At 40.0% G+C, this 23,558-nt stretch overlaps 1 protein-coding gene across 1 annotated transcript in view; it reads right to left on the minus strand.

The window, feature by feature from the left end:
• Positions 1-23,558, minus strand: part of HADHB (hydroxyacyl-CoA dehydrogenase trifunctional multienzyme complex subunit beta) — a 39,732-nt gene that overhangs the window by 1,097 nt on the left and 15,077 nt on the right. The window contains exons 4-15 of the mRNA XM_047069005.1: positions 21,735-21,834; positions 17,956-18,000; positions 12,819-12,918; positions 9,107-9,194; positions 7,343-7,530; positions 6,856-7,036; positions 5,589-5,710; positions 3,163-3,242; positions 3,035-3,082; positions 2,346-2,433; positions 1,953-2,027; positions 1,384-1,548 (exon numbers count right to left, since the gene is read on the minus strand). Of these exons, the coding sequence (XP_046924961.1) occupies positions 1,384-1,548; positions 1,953-2,027; positions 2,346-2,433; positions 3,035-3,082; positions 3,163-3,242; positions 5,589-5,710; positions 6,856-7,036; positions 7,343-7,530; positions 9,107-9,194; positions 12,819-12,918; positions 17,956-18,000; positions 21,735-21,834 (1,280 nt within the window). The remainder of the gene's footprint in view (positions 1-1,383; positions 1,549-1,952; positions 2,028-2,345; positions 2,434-3,034; positions 3,083-3,162; positions 3,243-5,588; positions 5,711-6,855; positions 7,037-7,342; positions 7,531-9,106; positions 9,195-12,818; positions 12,919-17,955; positions 18,001-21,734; positions 21,835-23,558) is intronic.

Raw genomic sequence — 23,558 nt, forward strand, 5'->3', positions numbered from 1 at the left:
GGGATTCCTCCTCTGGTCTCCCAGTCACATTTGCATCACTTATTTGGCTCTTGATGAAACAATGCCAAGTTTAATCTACTTTTTAATCATCTCCTCTCGCCTTCACCAGACTGTAAACTTCTAGAAGAAAGGTACTGGGTGGTATTCTTCATTCATCCACAAAAGCATCCGGTATTGGGTTTTACTCTGTGTGCTAGGTGAACAACCAGGGAGCACACACTAGAAACCACAAGACACTAACCCACGTGGGCTGCCCACCCCGCACGATACTGTGCCCTCGTTATCTCCCTCAGTTAAACCTGGCACAGACAGATGGCGGGGGAGGGGGGGGCTCCAGTCCTGACTATGGTTTTCTCTGTACAAAGGTACACAGACTGTAAAGTGCTTTTCATCATGAAGTCTGAAATACTCTAGCCTACAAATAACTGACCCCTTGTTTCTTCAGTTTCTGAGATAGGTCATAAATAAAGGCTTTTAAATGCAAGATGTTTAAACTTTTATATAGCTTATTATTTATCTTGATCAGCAACAGAAAGTTTCTGTAATCTGGAAGAAAACCAGATCTGTTTCCTTCAGACTGGGGACAAAAAGATTACAATCAGCCCTCCTTTTGGATTTTATTCCCAGAGTGAAATGCCATATGTAGCAGGTAGGAAGTTGTGTCTGTAATGCAAGTAAGGCCAATGAAAGAAATCTGTAGAATAACAAATTCCCCCCAAATAAACAGCAATAAGTTACCCAGCAGTAAATTAATTTTCTAATTAAGGTATAATTCAGTTTTCAGGAAAGATAATTTACTTTTCGGAGAGATTTTATAAATATGACCTCAGGGTGACTAGATAAATGAGTAAAATTTTATCTAAAAAAAAAATTTTTTTTAAGTTTAAGACAGAGACAGTGCAACTGGGGGAGGAGCAGAGAGAGAAGTAGAGAGAGGATCGCTCTTCGCACTCAGCACAGAGGCCGATGTGGGGCGTGAACCCACGAAACCATGAGATCATGACCTGAGCTGAAACCAAGAGTCAGACGCTTAACCGACTAAACCACTCAGGTGCCCCGACTCTCATTTTTTTCTACACGCTTTTTGTATATAGAAACATAATGAGGATGTATTCCTTTGAAAATTAAAAAATATATATAAACATTATTTTAGGAATAGAAATAGCTCGAGTTTAAAAACTATCTTCCTTCCAAAGTACTATCAAGAATTAAAGTTGTACCCTCCTCCCTCAAAATAGGCTGCTTTTTTTTAGTTGTCTGTCATCAGAAATACCGCTCTAAGGATGTTTCAAAGTGAACCAAATGAAACGTGCTTGGAATGAGCTGGTTTGGTTTCCAAGAAAATGACTTTCCAGAAGCACCTCTGAAGCTGCTGTGACATACCTGCCCTCCAGCGGCACAGGCAGCCACCAAGCCATACTGGCCTCCCTCCTTCCGTAATCTGTTGGCAGCTGCCATGACCAACCGGCAGCCAGTAGCTCCAAATGGGTGTCCCAGGGACAGCGATCCACCCCAGTTGTTAAACTTCTCCAAAGGAGGTGACCCAACCTGGCTCCCACAAAAACAGACACAAATATAATGATGAGTTTACTTAAGGTTAAGAATCAGGCCAGGCTCCTAGCAAGAGGAAGGTAACAGAGATGGAGAAAATGACTAACTTGAGACACGTCACGTATTACTTTATCGTAAAGAAAGAAATTCTAGGTCAATTCTGAAAGCCACTGTCTATTTACCTTCACCTAACACCAGAACTAGAACAACAAAAGACAATATAGAATTTTACTTTCATTTTTTCTAAAGATTTCCAGGAACTATTTTCCAACTAAGAAATAAATACATTTAATAAAATAAAAAATTCTTCGTAAAAAGGAATTGTTTTCCCCTTCATATTTTTATTAACAGCCCAACTATTACTGTGCTTTGGAAATTCAAGCATACTTTTAATCACTTACCTTGGTTTTTCTACCCATGTAATTTTGTGCAAACCAATCAGAATCCATGGCTTTAAAATTAGCCAAAATCTGACCCTACAAGGGAAAGGACCTTGTTATTAATGTCCCTTGACATTAAAGTTGAGCAAATCTTTACATCAGTTTTCAGTGAAATCTTCCTAAGGAAACATTTGCTTCTTTTGAAGGGCCTCTAAGAGATCACAGCAAAAGGTATATCTTCAAAACTGCACGACTGGATTCCCCCCATTTAACATCCCTTCCAACAGTATAGTCAGTATTTCAAATATAAAGCTCTACTTGTGTTTTATAACACTATCATAAAACACACTTGGATCTCCCCAACACATTTTTTATGATTACAGTCCTTTGATATGTATCTTTTAAGTGACTTACTGAGAATGCTTCATGAAATTCAAAAGCATCGATATCAGTCATTGTTAATCCTGCCCTTTCCAGAACTTTTGGAGTAGCGTAAGTTGGTCTAAAAAGAAAAAATAAGTAATGTGTTAAAACTTTAATTTTTTAATCTAAGAACTCCTTATTCTCCAAGGTGAGTTTTACATAAGGTATTATCATGCCCTCCACTCATTCACTGCTTCTGTACAAATATTAAGTATTGGGGACACAATAGTGAACTAAACAGACATAGCCTCTCTCCTTACAAAGTTTACATTCTAGAGTCAGGGATATAGCTAATAAACAAACTATGAAAGAGATGGGCAAACAAATAATGTGAAGAATTAGAAAAACACAGAGCTGTGAGGGATGGGAAGACAGTCTAAACACCAGGAGGCTTTCATAAAAGGCCATTATAAAGACTATGTAGCAATATGAAAAAATGCTTATGACACCTTAATGAAAAAAGAATACGTTATATATATATGTAGAAATGTATACGAAAAAGAGGGAAAAAAATCCAAAACTGTAAAATAATATACCAACATAAAGGATTATTTTTAAGAATCCAACACACAAAACAATTATGAACTCAGAACTTAATGTACTTTAAAATCTATATAATAAATGTGGGTAATCAAATACTTCTAATGATAGTCCTAGGATATTTCTACACTGTTACCTACCCAAGTAAAAGTTGATCTTTTGGATCCTGAGACACATACACAAAATCCCTAGGTAAAAAACAGAGGGGTTAGCTCCAGTAATAAAATAAAGAAACCGAGGCGGCCATTTATTTGAACATTTACTTTACCTCAAATATGCCTTTGGCTTATAACCCATGGCCAGAGCTTTCTCCTCTGCCATTATCAGCATTGCAGATGCACCATCAGTCTGAAATGTTAAGCAGAACAATAACATTAAATTCTTCAGCCTTTCTGGAAGTCTCTGTACAACCATTTTCTATGTAGTGTTCCTGAATCTATCAACTAATTACACTGTATACAGAGATTTTATAAAACAAAACTATTTTCATTTTATCCATAATTAATGGGCGACCCAAATACACACACTGACCCATTGTTTTAAGGAAGAGGGTAGAAAAACCTGTCCAAAAGTACCATCGTTATCAAAATGGACAAAGAGAATAGGTAACATGAGAAGTATGTATTCATAATAAACTTAAGCCAAAAGATTTTTGCTTTTGGCACAGAATATGAGAAATCTTATGAATTAAAATAGTCTCTCATTTACTTACTTATTTTTACATTTTATAGACTGTTTCTGAACTTGTTTCCTGCCTGTGGAAGGAAACACAGGCTTCGAGGTGATATGAAAGAAACAGGCAGGCAGCTGAGAACATTAGAACCATGGTCTTTCCTCTCTGGACACACCCCATATACTTCTTACCAACTGAGAAATCAAGTTGAGAGACAAAGAGCTACCGCTGAAAAAAAGCCTTATACCATGACTAAAAGAAAGCTCAAAAAAAAAAAAAAAAAATCCAGGGGCACCTAGGTGGTTCAGTTGTTTAAGTGTTCAACTTCAGCTCAGGTCATGATCTCATGGTTCATGAGTTTGAGCCCCACGTTGGGCTCTGTGCTGACAGCTGGAGCCTGCTTCGGATTCTGTGTCTCCCTTTCTCTTTGTCCCTCCCCTGCTCGCCCTCTCTTTCTCTCAAAAATAAACATTAAAAAGAAAAAAAAAAATCCAAAACCCACTACTTCGGAGTTTGCAACATAAGAACAATTTCTACCACATTCTATGATATTATTTTAACTTAGTAACCCTGAAATCACGATGGAAAGAACAATTTCTACCACATTCTATGATATTATTTTAACTTAGTAACCCTGAAGTCACGATGGAGCTACCTTACCACCAACAGAGGAGCCATAAGGTCTGGAAACAGCGGTGACCATACATAATAATGATTTATGGACATTACATTAATATGTTCAATGTGCCATTGTGCAAAGTTACAATGAATGTGGTGCATCAACACATTGCCCAAAACCCACCTATCTGTGATGTGCTGCCTCTGATGATTTGCATTTCTGACTTCCAATGACTAAACCTGCCCCTTTAGCACACACCAGAAGTAATCAAGGAAGTTCAGGTCTGGCAAGAGTATAGCCCACCCCATATGGCCCTATCATTCAATTTGGTGGTGGAAATGATTATCTAACCAGTCCTTCACTGCTCACGCCTAACAAGATGGTGGCGTACCATCCTGCTGGAACCATTCCAGGCACCCCTCCCCTAGCCCAAGAGTGGGCGTTAAGTAGTCACTTAACAAGGTCAAACATGTCAACATGTACCCATGTTACCCATGCAGGTAAGGAAGATACATTGTAAAAGAAATGCTGACCAGCTAGACTCTATCCAGAGGACTATACCCCAAGGTGGTAGGAGAAAAGAAACCACATCTTATGAGCAGAAACAGAATCAAAGGGATGTTTAGTTAAGGAGGAGCCAAAAAACAAGGAAGGATATGAAGCTATATGCTGATAAATAAAACCACCACCCCAAGAAATGAAGGTAGATATACTTATTCTATAGGTTTTATAGGAAAACGCTTATAGAAATCGCTTATAGTAACGTAATTGGGGACCAGTATAGAGCATCATTTTCTAACAAGCGGAGCTAAAAGATAACTTGTCACACTCTCTGCCTACTTTCCACATCTCATACAACTCCTCAAATTCACATCCTATGCTCCAACCAAGCTTTTCCCCAAAGAAACCCTCGCTCTCATACCTCTTTGCTGTTCCCCTTGCCTAGAATGCATTTATTACACTTCTTGAACTGGCTTGTACCCTTCCTTCAAGATTTGCTGCTCAGATGCTACCTCCTCTACGGAGCCTCTCTGACTCCTCCCGTGTGCGTCTTCTCTGTTAGCCTGCGCTTACAACCTCCATCGCATCTTCTCCTGGCATTATCATCACTGGCCTTTCTACCCCCAGTGCCTAGGAGAGCTAATCAGAGCTTCCTGACTGGTTAAATGCCTGAAGTGAACAGCTTTTTGTATCAGAATGGTGGCTAGATTAGGTGACTGTGAAGGCCTTAAAACTAGGCTTCTTTTTGTTTTTTTAATAATCCCATTTTAATATTTTTATAATGAATAACTTAGATGTTTACGCCTCTATAATACATATAAATAGATCTATTGTAGGCTTTTCTACTGAAAGGCCACAGATACAAAAGTCACTAGTAAACACATAGAGCACACATAGTTACCAGGAAAGAAGAATTTGCAGCGGTCACTGTGCCATAGGGCTTGATGAATGCAGGTTTTAGTTTGGCCATCTGCTCCAGAGAGGAAGGACGAATGCCATTATCTTTGGTAACTGTATCTTTTCCTAAAAGAAACATGAACTTTTTAACTCTAAAGAAGTACAAGCTTTATATATCTTCTCCAGAGAAATGTTTTAAAAACTATAAGAACAAATGAAATGTAACCCATAGCTATTTACTAAAAAGAAAATCTTTTACAGTTATTAAGATGTCATCGAATCTTAATCAATACTTTGTTTTAGATTTTTTTTTTTTTTAAGTAATCTTTATCCCTAACATGGGGCTTGAACCTACAACCCTAAGATCAAGAGTCGCAAGCTCTACCAACTGAGCCAGTCAGGCACCCCTGAACTATATTTTTAAGACATCTGGGAAATAATCTAAATGATCTAACAAAAGGACACCCTACTTTCTTTCTTTTTTTTTTTAAATGTTCATTTATTTTTGAGAGAGACAGAGTATGAGCGGGGAAGGGGCAGAGAGAGGGAGACACAGAATCCGAAGCAGGCTCCAGGCTCTGAGCTGTCAGCACAGAGCCCGATGCGGGGCTCGAACTCACGAACCGTGAGATCACAACCTGAGCTGAAGTTAGACGTTTAACCGACTAAGCCACCCAGGTGCCCAGGACACCCTACTTTCTTGAGGTATTTATTCACATTTGGCTATTCTTCTATTCAGAAATCACATGAATGAAGAATTTTTAAATGGGCATCTACATAAAAACTAAAATACAGCAGGAAGACGTAAAAGCAGACTCTTATGAAAACTTCTCTTTAAAATGTTGTGGAGCACCTGGGTGGCTCAATTGGTTAAATGTCTGACTCTTGGTTTCGGCTCAGGTCATGCTCACGGTTGTGAGATCAAGCCCCACCCCTTGCACTCTTCTGCACTGGCAGTGCAGAGCCTGCTTGGGATTCATTGTCTCCTTCCCTCCCCCTCTCTCTCTCCCCCTCCGCCCCCACCCCCACTTGTGCACATGCTCTCTGTCAAAATAAATAAACATTAAAAAAAATAAAATATTGACCTATTATAACATAAATCGAACCTTGAGCCCATGTTTAAAAGTGAGTGTTCTGGAAACAGAACCAACATACTTACTGAGAAGTCATTTGGGGCTTTTGGAGTTTCAGAAGCGATTCAGAACTCTCAGAACTCCCTAACAGGTGGCACGAAGCATCCTCCTTTATAAAGCTGAGGGAAACCATTTTACCTGGTACTTTGAAGGGCACAACATCAGACAGGAGTCCTTCATCCTGGGCCTTCTTGGCCAGGCTGTGAGAGCGCAGCGCGTACTCATCCTGGTCCAGTCGAGAAACAGCAAAGGCAGCGGCCAGTCGGTCTGCAGAGTGGCCCATGGTCTCACTGGTGGAGAACTCGGCCACCGCAGGGAGCTGGGGAAGGGAACGTACAGGATCAGGTACGCTGTCAACAGGTGTTATACCATGCCCAGGGTTATCTGGGAAAGTCAAGACCAAGACAGGAGAAGCTTTTTGTGAGCAGGGTGTCTCTCAGGAGGGCTTACAAATTCAAATTTTCTAAGCACCATCTTTTTCCCCCATCTTGAGCAAATAATTAACCTTTCCCTGTAACTAATAGAATCTACAAATGAGCATAACCGACCGTATAACCAATTATGTATCTTTGCAGTGGGATGCTTTGGAAGCACAGGTCTTTACATAAGAGCTCCCAAGTCTTACCTCAGGTGACAGGAAATTCAATCTGAATTTAGAGATTAAAGACAGCCGCTGACCCAGAGTCTTGGCCTTATTGAGATCAAGCAACATCTTCCTCATTTTCCTTGAATGACGAATAGGGACATCAGACATTAACTCTACACCACCTGCCACGACCACATCGCACTGCCCGGAGGCGATCAAGCCAACACCTACAGGGCACAGGTTACAGGAACATGAGCATCTTTTGCAGAAATTAACAGACCACTGATAATTGAAGCTTCTTGATTAAATTCCTGTTGTATGACAGTTATCAGCATTCTATAACATGTGTAATTACGATTTTAACTTTTTCAGAGGGATTAAGATAATTTTTTTGAATGACTAAAACTGTATTCAATGCACTAGAGAAAAACAAGTTTCATTCAGTCCATATGGACAACAGCTTCTGGAAATATCCACTGGACCAACCCTCAAATCAGTCTAAACCAGAACATTCTGCATATTTTACAAACTCCCAGCTTTAGTTTTCAGAAAGATTTTTATCCCTACAACAGGAATTTTTACTACAAGCTAGAGAAAGTCTAGCTTTTGAAGATGTAAGGCAGCCTCTGCTCCTCTTTCTGGCCACTGGCGAGTATTTTGTTGCTCTATCTGGAAGTTGTCACATGCTTCATACAGTGGTGAATGCCCCCAATCACAGCCTGTGGCATCATTTTCTGCCACTCATGAGGCAGGCTGCAACCTGGCCTTGATGTTACTAAAAGAGCACAGTCACCTTTCAGGTTTCGGTCTTTGCACAACAGGCACTGCCACTGCAAAATGTCCCACTATTTTGCTAGAGTTTGTCAGGAGAATTTGCAACTAATTATTAAAATTCCACAGGTGTGGGGAGAAAGCAGAGGAAAGAGTCTGTACTTCTTACACAGTGATTTATCACTTGGGCCACAACCTTCATGGGGGTGTATTAGACTCCCCTAACTTAACCATTTTTTTTCTAATTTTTTTTTTAATGTTTATTTATTTTTGAGAGGAGAAGGGAGCAGAGAGAGAGAGAGAGAGGGAGACAAAGAATCCGAAGCACGCTGCAGGCTCTGAGCTGTCAGCACAGAGCCCAATGCAAGGCCTGAACCCATGGACCGTGAGATCATGACCTGAGCCAAAGTCAGATGCTTAACTGACTGAGCCACCCAGCCGCCCTGGGATTCACCTGACTTTAAAACCCAACAGGTTAGGGGCGCCTGGGTGGCTCAGTCGGTTAAGCGGCCGACTTCGGCTCAGGTCATGATCTCAAGGTCCGTGAGTTCGAGCCCCGTGTCGGGCTCTGTGCTGACAGCTCAGAGCCTGGAGCCTGTTTCAGATTCTGTGTCTCCTTCTCTCTGACCCTCCCCCGTTCATGCTCTGTCTCTATCTGTCTCAAAAATAAATAAACGTTAAAAAAAATTAAAAAAAAAAAAACAAACCCAACAGGTTATAAATTATTCATGGGTCAAATTCAGAAGCACCCTCCTAGAGACATACTTCTCCAGCTGATAATCCCTGCTGTGGCCAGCCACATTACTGATGGAGAAACTACATGAATGGTTGTGTCCCTCAGGCACAGACAGCAAGAAAAGATGAGAACTACTCCAGAGATCGAAAACGTTAAATATGACCTTATTTTTGAAAAACGACACAAATTCAGAGATCTCTGCTGATCATATACTTTTGTTAAGAGTGCTTTTTTTTATGATCGTATAAACGACCAAGGAGAATTAACATGTGCCTTCTGCTTTCAAGTAAACATACCTGTGGTCGTGGCTTGGTTGGCAGAGATGCAAGCCATGGTGACAGTGTGAGCAGGAGTCTTGTCAGAGAAGCCAGCTCCCAGGGCAGCCTTCAGGAAATACAGGAACGAAACGGTCACTTCTAAAGGAAGCGTTACGTGGAAATGACGTCACGTGAGCACCACTTCTCCGTGTGGTGAATCGGGAAAGGGTTTGAGGTTAATACTCTACAGAGTAATATTCAGAATGAAATTAGGCCCATCATGGAAACGGCCCACTCATTGTTCATCTAGCCATTAACCGACAAGCGCTCTACGAAATTCTTGGTAGCCGGTTTCCAGTGTGGTGAACAGGCTACAGGTCACCTAATTCCTTAGCAATGCTGTGCTCTGGGCCTTCGAGAATATCAATACATAACTGGATTTTAATCTAAATTTCCAAATAGCCTTGAAGTAAACCTTTTAAATCCACCTGGTGGAAGGATGAAATAGGTCATGGAGTAAGATCCTCACGATCTGTGTTCCTGCACTTGAAAGGCTTGGTGGCAAAGCAAAAGTTACCAAAGCAGAAAGTGATTTCTAAAGAACCAACCACTCCCCTAACAGCCTTCCCACTCAGGTCCCTGCCTGCTCTCCACTCATTCCTCCCACTGCTAGTCCGTCTCTCTTTGTGACTGCCGCAGAATTCAGACAGCACCTTGAAGACCCAATGCAAAGGCAACTTGGAAAACTTGCCATTAAGGAGGAGTTCAAGTTGATGAAAGAAACTTTGCAAAAGTGCCTAAGCCCCAAGTAAGCATCTTTGAAATAAGGTCAGACCAGCTAACCAACTGGAAAAAGACAAACCTGTCCAGGATGATGACACAATAGTCGCTTCAAAAGAGAACAATTTGAGGGGTCTTGACAAGAACTGAGGCTCTCCAGGGGCGCCTGAGTGGCTCAGTCGGTTGAGCATCCAACTTCAGCTCAGGTCATGATCTCGCGGTTTCTGAGTTCGAGCCCCGCGTCGGGCTCTGTGCTTACAGCTGGGAGCCTGGAGCCTGCTTCGGATTCTGTGTCTCCCTCTCTCTCTGCCCCTCCCCTGCTTGTGCTCTGTCTCTCTCTCTGTCTCTCAAAAATGAATAAATGTAAAAAAATTAAAAAAAAAAAAAAAAGAACTGAGGCCCTCCATTAATCTTGCAAAATGGCCTCTATCTCTATGGCACAGTAAACGTTACACATAACATGAAGACACCTATTATTTTATTATAATACTTATTGGGGAAAATAATGCTGCCAAAAAAAAAATCAATGTCTGATTCCATTTTTGCTTAAGAATTAACGCATAGATACAATAACAAAATATTTCATAACATTAAAGTTACGTTTTAAAAATAATGCTCTCACTATCCCCCCACCAGCCACCACCACCACTATTTAACTATGAGATTCTGGTTCCCATGAGGGGAATTCTTTTTTAGTGGCCCTTTTCTGAAACTATTTAACTATGCTCAGAATACAAGATCTCCTGTAATTTGGTAAAATAAACCTGTTTCGAAAGTCGAGATGAAGGAGGCTGAATGTTTCTTAAATAAGTTTTACTTTTTTAAAGTTTATTTAGAGAGAGAGAGAGAGCCCGCGCATGGGAGCGCCTGAGGACGCATGAGAGTGGGTGAGGGGCAGAGAAAGAATCTCAAGCAGGCTCCACACTGTCAGTGTGGAGCCCGACATGGGGCTCAAACTCAAACGCCGTGCGATCATGACCTGAGCTGAAACCAAGAGCCGGCCGCTTAACCAACTGAGCCACCCAGGCGCCCCACTTTTATATTTACACTACCCATATATCATCATCTGTAGAAATAGAAGTACGTCATAGTACCATACATACAGTATAACCTTATTCTGGTCTTTCCAGGTAGACTTGATACTCAGTGCCCAACCTACTCTGCTGAAAACTACACCCTGGCAACGGCACGTCAGCCTCTCAATGAAGACCAATTCAAAAAAGGAAGAAAGAAGCAAATCTCCAGGGGCCAAGGGAGGAGAGCACACCAGTGGGGCAAGTGTAAAGGGCACTCAGGTCGTATGGCCCGATCCTCATAAGGTCCTTTCTAGCACGTATCCCACCCTTGGCCCCAGTTGACTCTCAGCCCTGAAAGAGCTTTAAATAGAAGTGGTTTCTGGGGAACCTCGTCCACATGCTTCTATTTAAAGCTTGAACAGCTCTCAAGGCACGCTTAGGCTCTAGATAGCACACTAAGAGAAAAGCAGGAAGACGCCTCTCAGTCAAGGAGGAGAGCAGGGAAATCTGCAGAGGCCTTTAAGTAAAGTCAGGCTCATGGGAACTCAGCAACAGAAGTCTTTAGCATTTCCTATAAACATGATGAATACAGACAACAGGTCCTTCAAAAGCTCTCTAGTTGGAAGGTACATTAGCTTTTAGGTTACAATACAACTACGGAGAGACATCCTCATAACATCCTCCCCCAGGGCAACCTTCCCCTGGAGTGAATGCCCCTGGTATTGGTACAGGGCAGGGAGAGGCAACTACCACATGTCAATTCATAGCTGCGATTTGCACATAGATGTAAAATTTTCTGACAGAATTTAGGGAAAAACATTATGCCTTTAAGTATTAGAACAAAATACTGAAAAAACTGAAACGCTTGGTATTTAGTTTTCAAGTGCTCTTATAAGAGCCACTTTGCTTTTTGCAGAATATAAAAGTTGCAAATGTATTATGACTAGCTTGATGCAGTCGTAAAATTGTCATATTTGACCCAGTCAGAAACGTGAAAGCCCAGGGAAAAACCAAAAAAATCAGGACGGGAAAAAAACCATTTTCTGTTCATAATTTTTTTTCTGCCTCCCTAACATCCTACAGTTGATTCTGTGGGCTTAAGTAACACCAGATGTTCAGCAATATTAGCATTTACTGGCAGGTAAAAATGTGGGGCAGAACGAATACTTCCGGCCCTGCTCATGTCCCCTCCTGGCTGATAGTGATGGAAATTATTGCCCCCACAACTGTACTGAACACAGAGATACGGCAGGCACAAAGCTAGAAATAAAGAAAATGCTTAACACGCTGAAATGTGCTTTGGAGCCAACTTTATCCAAATAATCACTTTCAAATTGAAACAAAGCCCAGAAGATGTGTTTGGACTCTTCACCAGGAAATGCCTGTGTGACGTGTCACACAAGTTTTAAGGTCTGTTATAATCTCAGTTGCCACCAGTGAACGCTACCTGGAGCTACGCCAACTAGGGTAAAGGTAAACTCCTATGAGATGGTTTTAGACACACACCCTACGTGTCGTGTCGTTAATGGGAACAAATGAATCAGCAATGCCACCTCCAACAAAAACCATGTTGTGAAATAAGTTCTTTGCATAGTGTTAAAATTTTGAGTTAATTAGTAGCCACCATAACATTATCAAGGCCACATCAGCCATACTTCCCTACGATCTCTATTATCCTAAGGGATAGAAAAATGAACATATCCCAAAGCAGCTCAAATAATTGATTTGACTTATAGTATGAATATACACTACTACAGGGCAAGTCATTTGGTTTATACTATAATTCTCTCAAACATTAAATAACATTCATTATTCAAATTGTAAAATCACATTTTAAGTCAAATATAACCTTACTTAAAACTTTTTAATAACTTTTGAAGAATAATTCTGTTCACTGAAATTCAATTGATTCTCCTATCAATCTCTCGGAACAACATGAAGTTCGTTTTACTCACCTCTCTAGCCACATTGCTAGTCTTCACTTCCTGTATAACTGTGCCAAAGATGATATAATCAACAACATCCTTCGGGACATTGGTCCGATGCAGCAAACCCCTGAGAGAAGTCCAAAGCAATAAAAACCGAGACAGTGCCGCAGGTCATCACATAAAACACTGTAATTCTTTTAAAATGACAAGCTAAATAGGAAGAATCAAAAATCATTTTGAGGGGTGCCTGCGTGGCTCAGTTGGCTGAGCGTCTGACTTTGGCTCAGGTCATGATCTCGTGGTTCATGGGTTCAAGCCCCGCATCGGGCTCACTGCTGTCAGTGTGGAGTCCACTTTAGATTCTCTGTCCCCTTTCTCTCTCTGCCCCTCCCCATTTGCACACATTCTCTCAAAAATAAAACATTAAATAATTTAGAAAAGGATAAAGCAGATATATAAATATAGTAATGTTAATAGGAACCAAAGTTTCAGTCAAAAGAGAAAAGAGAGACAAGTGTAAAATCAAAGAGATGAAATAAAATCCCAGGTATATTAAATTTAAATTTGGAGTACCAATATAAACCCATAATTGAAGCTATACATTTGTCTAGTTTTACCCACTGATAGAGACTAGAAGCAGTCACATTCCAGTAGGAAAGGAAGGAGTCAATCTTTTGGGTTTTTTTTAAATGTTTATTTTATTTTTGAGAGAGAGCGCAAGCAGGGGAGGGGCAGAGAGAGAGGGAGACACAGAATCCGAAGCAGGCTCCAGGCTCTGACTGTCAGCACAGAGCCCGATGCGGGGCCCAAACTCATGAACTGCGAGATCATGACCTGAGCCGAAGTCGGACACCCAACCGACTGAGCCACCCAAGCGCCCCAGGAGAGCCAATCTTGAACTCAGACTTCTTTTTTTTTTTTTTTCAGACTTGGTTTCTAAATGCCATTCCCCACTAAAGGAATCAGCTTATTTACTTTTTTTTTTTTAAAGATTTTATTTTGTTTTTTAAGTTTACTTATTTGAGAGAGTGGGGGAGGAGCAAGAGAGAGAGAGAGAAAGAGAAAGAGAGAAAGAGGAGAGAGAGAGAGAGAGAGAGAGAGAATCCCAAGCAGCTTCCCTGGTGTCAGTCTAGAGCCCGAGGCAGGGCTTGATCTCATGAACCATGAGATCATGACCTGAGCCTAAACCAAGAGTCGGGCACTTAACTGACCGAGCCTCCCAGGTGCCTAAATATTTTATTTGTAATTAATCTCTCCACCCAACACTGGGCTCAAACTTACTTACAACCCTGAGATCAAGAGTCACATGCTCTACCAACTGAGCCAGCCAGGTGCCCCAGGAATAAGCTTTTTTAAAAAAATGACTGAGGCTAGGTCTAAGGCAAGACAAGTACAAAGTAAATCTCACTGATCTTTTTTGTGCCAAAAATAAGAAAGTACTTAAAGACTAACGGGATATCAAAAACAGGAACATGGGTGTACACATTTGTCAAAGTTCATCATACTATACACTTAAATCTGTGCATTTTATTATACTCAAGTTATACCTCAGAAAATAACATTATGCTAAAAAACAAAGGGACATAAGAACTTGGGGGTGCCTGGTTGGCTCAATTAGTAGAGCATGCGACTCTTGATCTCAGAGTCGTGAGTTTGAGCCCCACAATGGGTGGAGAGCTAACTTAAAAAAAAAAAAAGAAACAACTTGACAGGAGCTCCCACAGATAAAATGCGTGAGCTTCAAAAAGAATATTGACTAACCTTAGCTATGACACAGTAAGTAAAATGGGGCACCTGGCTGGCTCAGTCAGTGGAGCATTCGACTCTTGATTTTGGGGTTGGAAGTTTGAGCCCCATGTTGGGTATAGAGCTTACTTAAAAATAAAACAATCTTTTTAAATGGTTATATATTTTATTTTTTGAGAGAGAGAGGAAGGGTGGGGCAAAGAGAGAGAGAGACAGAGAATCCCAAGCAGGCTCCACACCGTCAGTGCAGAGCCCGTCGCAGGGCTCAAACTCATGAACTGTGAGACCGTGACCTGAGCCAAAATCAAGAGTCAGATGCCCAACTGACTGAGTCACCCAGGCAGTCCAAAAATAAAACCTTCAAAAAAACACAGTAAGTAAAACTTCGTAAGTCTTAAAACAAAGAAAAGCTGTTCTTTACAGAAAAATACCAGCCGATAAATGTAGGAGAAATAACAAAATTAGAAAAATCATAAATTTGTAACCTCTGATGTAATAAAACTGATTCAGGCAAAACTGTCAATGAATGCTAAAAACCATCTGGTGAAAGACCGTTGGGGAATGGGCTAGTCACACGGTGCTATGATACCACTTTACAGATTACTAATTGCAAAAGAAAAAAATGTACCTTTATAATCAAAAGACCTGGCAGTCTGACCATGACTGAGTGGTTAGATTTAGTATCGCATATCATGTGCCTCCTGACATGACAGAATACCACATGCGTAAACCCATAAAGCATTCTTCCCAAATACTGTTTAACCTGAAACTAATCAAGCCTCTAGAACGCATCTCCAGTTTACAGGAAATTCATAAGGGAAGTTAAATATCACCATGAAGAAACATTGAGAATACGGGACATTCCATCAAACAGGTGGCCTAGAGTTTTCAAAAGTCCCTGTCCTTTGGGGCACGGGAATGTTGGGGGAGAAAGAAAATGTTCTAAACTGAAGAGACTAAAAGAGACCTATCCATTTGTAATATGAACCTCGACTGCGTCCTGGTTTGGGGGTAAAAAAAAAAACTAATGAAAGAAAAGACATTCTTGGAACAATTATGGGGGAATTGACTATGAACTGAACATTACTAGTTATGGAATCACTGTTACTGTTTTAGCTGGAGTAACAACATCCTGGAGGTCCTTATGCTCAGGAGATAAACACTTGAAGTATTTAGGGCTGAAGTTTCAAGATGTCTGCAACTCACTGTCAAATGCTTTATTAAACTATATAGACATGGCCAAATGGTTAACAATTATTAAATCTAGGTGGGAGGTATTTAGGTGCTCACTATATTATTCTTTCAATTTTATTGTACACTTGACAGTTTTTAAAACAAGAAGTTGTGGAAAAACTTGCAAAGCACCAGTCTGGGATCATAATCAGAAATAGGACGGGGCGCCTGGGTGGCTCAGTCGGTTAAGTGGCCAGCTTATAAGTGGCTCAGGTCATGATCTCACGGTCCGTGGGTTCGAGCCCCGCATCAGGCTCTGTGCTGACAGCTCAGAGCCTGGAGCCTGTTTCAGATTCTGTGTCTCCCTCTCTCTGCCCCTCCCCTGTTCATGCTCTGTCTCTCTCTGTCTCAAAAATAAAACATTAAAAAACAATAAAAAATAAAAAATAAAAAAAAAGAAATAGGAAAACAAGGGGTAACTGGGTGGCTCAGTTGCTTAACCATCCATCCGACTTCAGCTCAGGTCATGATCTCACGGTTCGCTGAGCTTGACTCCATGTCGGGCTCTGTGCTGACAGCTGGGAGCCTAGAGCCTGCTTCAGATTCTGTGCCTCCCTCTGTCTCTGCCTGAGCGCCCCCGCCCCCCCCGCCACCCCCATCCCACTCGCATTCTGTCTCAAAAAGGAACACTAAAAACATTTTTTAATGGAAAAATAAGCTAGTTTTAGGGAAAAGATAATTTTTATTTTTCAATTTTTGTTTTTTTTTTTGAGTAGGCTCCATACCCAATGTGGGGTTCAAACTCACAACCCTGAGATCAAGAGTCCCGCGCTCTACTGAGTCCAGGCACCCTGGTAAGTTTTATTTTTGATACACTGCACTTGGAAGTGTCTAAGGGGTCAAGTTTAGAGATTTGGGAACCCTCCACATAACAAAATAAACATTAAGTAGATGAGATTTTTTTTAAGGAAAAGCATGCATACATAGAAATGCAATGCTGTAAGAACTAAAACTTGCGAAATACTTGTAGGAAAGTTTAAAAGATCCAGTTTTTTAAAGTAGGGAAAAATCATTCAGAAGATGAAAGGAAAATCTTAAAGGCATAATATGAATAAGTCAAAGGAAGACGGGGTCAAGTACAGCTGACAGGTCAATGCTAGAGAATACAAAGAGACCAAGGCCTGGGGAAAGGCCTGTGCATTTAGTGACCACAAAAGCCATTACAGAGAGAAGCTCCCGAAAGTATGGTTACTGAAGAACAGTAGGAATGGAAATAATTATTATGAGATTCAAGGAAATGAATGGTAAGAAAAGAGAAGCAACTGCTGCTTTCATTCATTTTTAAAGTCTGGCAGGAAGAGAAGAAAAAGAATCAGATGGGCAGAAATGTCACCTGAGGGTTTTTTCAAACTAGAAGAGACCTGTGGCTGGTTTCTGAAGACACAGAAACAAGGCACTGATGAAAAATGAATGAGGTGATGCTTCACATGCTACTCCCACTGCAGAAACAGCCACACATTGTAGGACTTTCACCAAATTACTCACCTGGCTCAATCTCCTGTAACCATACCTAATTTTACATTCTTACTTGGCTTACACATGGATCTTCAAGTCTCATTCTAGGCTTCTTTGTAGATAAATATTAGCTCCCATCTAAAACAATCATCAGGGGCGCCTGGGTGGTTCAGTCGGTTAAGTGTCTGACTTAGTCGGCTCAGGTCATGATCTCCCAGTTTGTAAGTTCGAGCCCCATGTCGGGCTCTGCGCTGACAGCTCAGAGCCTGGAGCGTGCTTCTGATTCTGTGTCTCCCTCTCTCTGCCTCTCCCCCGCTTACATTCTGTCTCTCTCTCTCTCAAAATAAATAAAAAAAATAAAATAAAATAAAATAAAATAAAATAAAATAAAATAAAATAAAATAAAATAAAATAAATCACCAAATACATACATTGTATTTGCATTGATCGGTTATAACCAGCTACCTAGCTACAGTGCTCGTGAAGGAATACTGTCACACTAAGAAACTGTTTGTCAAGCCCGCAAAATAAACACTGCTGACACCTACCAGCTGCTTGAATTTGTTTTGCACACATGGCCAAAATGGACGTCAGTAAATCTTGAAAAAGCTAGTAGGTGTGTGTTTCTCACCACATAAAAGGTAATATATCCTAGATATGGAAATCCTATTAAACATGTTTCGCATGTAAAAACTAGAGTAACAACTAAAATAAAACTGCATTTACTTACAAAAGTGCTGCTCTAGCCAAATCATGTGGCATCAGTTCCTTATATCTGAGGAAAGAAAAGAAACAATTTAAACTAAAAGCCTAGAACATTAACAGTGTTTTCATTCTATTTGAAATACCTAGAGATACCATCTAATATGCTCCTGCAAATGCACTTCATGATCTAAGGCAGTCCAGCATTCCAAATGAAGCAATATTGTGACTACTATTTGTCATCCTTCGCAATCTGGCGGGCCTGAACTCCTACTGAGCTGGCTAAGAATCTAACCAAGATGTGGCCCAGTATCTTATTGTTCATCATGACATATGTTGCACGCTCTTTAAAACTAAACTCCATCTTCTCAGTTCTCTTTACTTCATTTTTTAAAATAGATTATTTTTCAACGTCCAAAGGGACCTGAGGGATGTATTAGGACTTTTTCGGAAACTTTTTGAAGTCATTTAAGATCTACGACAGAACTGGAAAGACCGAACAGACATCCTGAATACCCTTTGCCTGGCTTCCTCTAATGCTAATATCTTATCCAACCATGATGCACCCGTCGACACTAAGAAATTGGTACTGCTACAACATTCACTAAGCTGCTAACTTTATCTGGATCTCACCAGTTTTTCTACTAATGCCTGCTTCCTGTTCTGTTCTAATACCAAATCCATGTACTTAGTTGTCATGCCTTTGTTTCCTCCAATCTGTGACAGTTTCTCAGCCTTTCCTGGTCTTTGTGACCTTGACATTTGAAGACTAGGGTCATGGGTTTGGGGGAAGACTACGAGAGAAGTGAAGTGCCCTTCTCATTGCTTCATATCAGAACGTGCATGATAGCAACATGACTTATTACTAGTGAATCACTTGGTTAAAGCAGTATCTGCCAGTTTTCATCACTATTTTTCCCTTTCTGTACTCAAGTTGAGTATAGAAGTGAGTCATCAGTCTGGACCTCGCTCGAAGGGAGGAGAATTCAGCTCTACTTCCTACTGGAAGGAGTAACAAAGGATTTGTGGACATGTTAAAAGCACCACAGTAATTAATAAATATTTAGGGGGAAAGAGTTGAGGCAACGCAAGTATCTCGTTTCTCAACGTTTCTCACCTCCTAATTTTAGCATTCATTCATAGATCCTCCTTGCAGCAATTATTACTGTGGTGTTCCAATGGTGATTCATTTCATCATTCCTTCTATATTTATTAGCTGAAATTCTTTGGTAAAGATGATGATGATGTGTCCCTTCTCTCTCATTTATGTATTTATTCAATTATTTATTTATTTATGTAAGATGGGACTCACATAAATATTTATTCTTTGGGTTATGATGTAATACTCTATTTTATTGGTCAAATTGTTCTAGCTTTCATCATTGGAAGTTATTTCAGATTGGTCCCTTGTCCTTTTCTCATGTCATTTTTTTTTTTTTTTTTCTTAAAGCACTTCTTCACTTCCAGGCACTACAAAATGCTCCAGCCTCATCTTGTATTTTCTCTGGCTCAGCCCTGGTCATTCTTCTAGGCAGGCCTGGCTCCTTATACTGAAGAACGGTATTTAGAAACCAAGCTCTGCATGCAAACTCTGTTTAAATGTCAAAAATAAATTCCCTTTAAGTCAAAGATTAGGCCACTGGATTGAATAAGTTCATTCTACAAGTTCCTGAAAATCAAAACCTAAAAATCCAAAAATGTTTTTATTTTAACTCTGAATCACAGAAGAATTATCTGTAGTTTTCCAAATCTTTCAGAGGTAAAATGAGTTCCCTCAAATTTAGAACAGAATAATCTGGGGAAACATTGTGTGTCAATTTTAAAATGTCCAAACACTAAATTATCATTTTACAATGTTAACGCTCACATTCCTACACCCTTCTCTACAAGGATGATTAGCAGATTCCCAAATCCCACTGCTGGCATCCATTCCTACGAGTGCTTCCCAAATGCCCTCCCCTTTTAAGAACCTTGTCTTCCAAATAGCACTCAAGTTAAAAGCAAAGTTTCCTCAAATTGAACAGAAGATCTTTTTCCACCTAGAAAATCATTTATTCTATATAGAAGACCTATTTGTCACCTCAATCATAACATCAATCTCATGACTTGATTATTTGTCTTCTTTATAAATTCTTCTCGCTATATTGTCACTTTCGTTCTTTACATAAATATTACCTTGAAATTTTTTCCTTCTTTTCTATCAACTTTAATTTCTTATGTTATTCCAAGTTTATCTCTTCTCTGTACCACTAAGTTGCCCACGTACTTTGTCATCTCAGTCAGTTAAGATCCTGAATTAAACTAAAACACAACCACAAACAACAAAAGGAACCCCATACCAATGTGCTGAATATCTCAAATCAAACTTTAGGCAAATACCAATTACCAAAGAAAGTGTTTAAATAACGTAAGTAAATGATATAGCTGAACGTGTTCAAATTTCTTAATAACTAGTAAAACAGCTGGAAACAAATACCTACATAGTATATAAGCAACCCTTACAAAAAAAGAATCGTCTTCCTAGCCTAGAACTTTCTGCTCTTGACAGAACTTTCTTTTTCTACCCTGCTGCTGCGAAGTACGAGGCTCTCCTGTCCTCACTTTCCTGCTGCTACAGCTTGAGATTCTTACTTTTACTGCTCTTGTCAGTAGAGGAAAAGATTATAGAGAAAAATGGCTTTACGATGTTGAGACAAGAGGGTGAGTGAAGAATCTTCACCACCACTCACTTACAGCATTAATTCTGTAAGAAAATACTCTCTAGGTTCTAAACCATATGTTTAAAAAAGAACGTTTACTGTTTGTGTATGTACACACACACACAAAGGTATGCATCTTTGACAAACACACTGCTCTGCACCTTGCTCTTTACACTTAACACATCCTCAGAAACTTTCTATATTAGTATATATTGATAGGCCTCACTCCTCTTAGCAGATGCCCAACATTCCCCAGGGCAGTATAGTGACTGCTTGTTCAAAATATGAGTATCAAAACAACCTAAACAAAACAGAACTAGTGTTTCACTTAGTTTGAACCTAGTTACCAAAGCCCATTATCAGCTTTTGGACAGACTAGGCCCCACTTGGGGATACAAAGCAGCAGACAAGTCTAAGGAGAACAGCAGTTTGGTTCTGGGAGATTTCTGTGCTCGTCTAGGATCATTCTGGTTCTATTTACTTGGGGTTGTGCTATGCTGGGATTTCGACCAGCCTGTCAACTGCAATTCTGATCAGGAAGCCAAAGCAATGAATTAGAGGCCCTTCTGAATACCCACTGGCCCACAGCCTCAGTATTCAAACTTCTGAACAAGGACAGAAACAAGGTACTTATCTCCAGACAAGGAAAGCATACCTCTGCTGGAACCAAGGCATCTGGATCCACACTAGGTTTTCAAAATTGGCCTGGTTCAATCTAAAACTATAATAGGCTTGTTCATGAGAAAGGATGAAAAACAAATTTTGCCATTTTATTTTAGCACTGGCCTGACTTATTCGGCATTAATTTCATAAAGAATGCTATGCGTACATTAACCCACTAGCGACAGTATTACCGACTGGGTTACATTTGCAAAGACCACTTCCGAAAGTGTCTTAAAAGAAGAAATAAATAAAGTTACGTGTTAATTAACCGGATTTTAGTAATCATTTCACAACGTATACACGTATGAAATCATCACATTGTATACCATAAAAAATCATGTCGTACAACCTAAATATATACAATTTTTATTTCCCAGTGATACCCTGAATAAAGCTGGAAAAGAAAAAAGAAAAAAAGAAGAGAACACAATCATTTAATACTTACGAAGTGCCCGACTGCAAAAATGGAATGCGAACACCCTCCACCACCACAATATTCCTTATATTGGGTTTGGCTAAGGTTTTCTTCGACTTGGTCTGGGCGGCTTTAAGGTAAAGTTCAAAGAACTATTAATTCAAATATATGAAGTCAGATGACTTTTTACATTTTCAAAAATAGACATTCTAAGAAGAATTACAACATTCAATGCCAAGCTGCATTTGCCACTTACCAAACCAGTTCAATTAAAAATTTTTTAAAAAGGCTAAGAAACTGGGGCGCCTGGGTGGCGCAGTCGGTTAGGCGTCCGACTTCAGCCAGGTCACGATCTCGCGGTCCGGGAGTTCGAGCCCCGCGTCGGGCTCTGGGCTGATGGCTCAGAGCCTGGAGCCTGTTTCCGATTCTGTGTCTCCCTCTCTCTCTGCCCCTCCCCCGTTCATGCTCTGTCTCTCTCTGTCCCAAAAATAAATAAACGTTGGAAAAAAAAAAAAAAAAGGCTAAGAAACTGACTAGCATTTACAAGTTTCCAAACGATATTTAAGGTAAATACAGAGATTATACCTAATAATGGTATATTCATTAATGAGAGTATTCATGCCATTAACAAAATTGTTTCTTTTTATCAAGTGTTTGACAATCACATTGAGAGCAGCCAATGTGTCACAGGTCTTCCCTTAATATTAGAGGTCCCGGGGTGCCTGGATGGCTTAGTCCTGCAACTGAGAGCATGCAACTCTTGATATCAGGGTTGTTAGGTTTGAGCCCCACATTGGGTATAGAGATTACTTTAAAAAATAAAAATCTCAAAAAAAAAAAAAGGAGTCTCAATAAACGATATCTACTCTTCACATAGCTTAGTATTCTTGTTTTTTATGTAGAAATAAAAGCCATTTGGTTGGTGATTATCGCCATTCTGCAAAAACCTAGAATGCCTCCTGATTCTGTTTGACTCAATTTATATAGTTACTTTCCAACATCAAAAGAGCAACCCTCATGCCAGTATAGGACTGGCACAAAAATAGACTCAGAGCCCATGGAACACAACAGAGAGCCCAGAAATAGACCCATGCTTATATGGTCAATTAATCTATGACAATGGAGGCAAGAATATACAATGGGGAAAAGACAGTTTCTTCAACAAATGGTGTTGGGAAAATCAAACGACATGCAAAAAATTGAAACTGGACTACTTTTTCTTACACCACACACAAAAATAAACTTTGATGAGTTAAAGACCTAAATGTGAGACCCAAAACCATGAAGTTCCTAGAAGAGAGCACAAGAAGTAATTTCTTTGATATTGGCTGCAGCGGTACGTTTCTAGATATGTCTCCTGAGGCAAGGGAAACAAAAGCAAAAATAAACTATTGGGACTACATCAAAATCAAAAGTTTTTACACAGCAAAGGAAAACATCAACGAAACAAGGCAACTTACTGAATGGAAGAAGATATTTGCAAATGATACATCCGGTAAGAGGTTAATATCCAAAATATATAAAGAATTTATACAACTCAACACCAAAAAAAAAACCAAATAATCTGATTAAAAATGATAGAGGGTCTGAACATTTTTCCAAAAAAGACATACAAATGGCCAACGGACACATGAAAAGATGCTCAACACCACTAATCATCAGGCAAATGCAAATCAAAACTACAATGAGATCACCTTACACCTGTCAGAATGGCTAAAATCAAAAAGACAAGAAATAACAAGTGTTAATGAGGATGTGGAGAAAAAGGAACCCTTGTGCACTACTGGGAAAATCGCAAATTGGTGCAGCCACTGTGGAAAACATTATGGAGGTTCTTCAAAAATTAAAAACAGA

Source organism: Lynx rufus, unplaced genomic scaffold, assembly GCF_022079265.1.
Source record: "Lynx rufus isolate CCGP_SWC_20201006 ecotype Redwood Valley unplaced genomic scaffold, mLynRuf1.p SCAF_8, whole genome shotgun sequence".
NCBI lineage: Eukaryota > Metazoa > Chordata > Mammalia > Carnivora > Felidae > Lynx > Lynx rufus.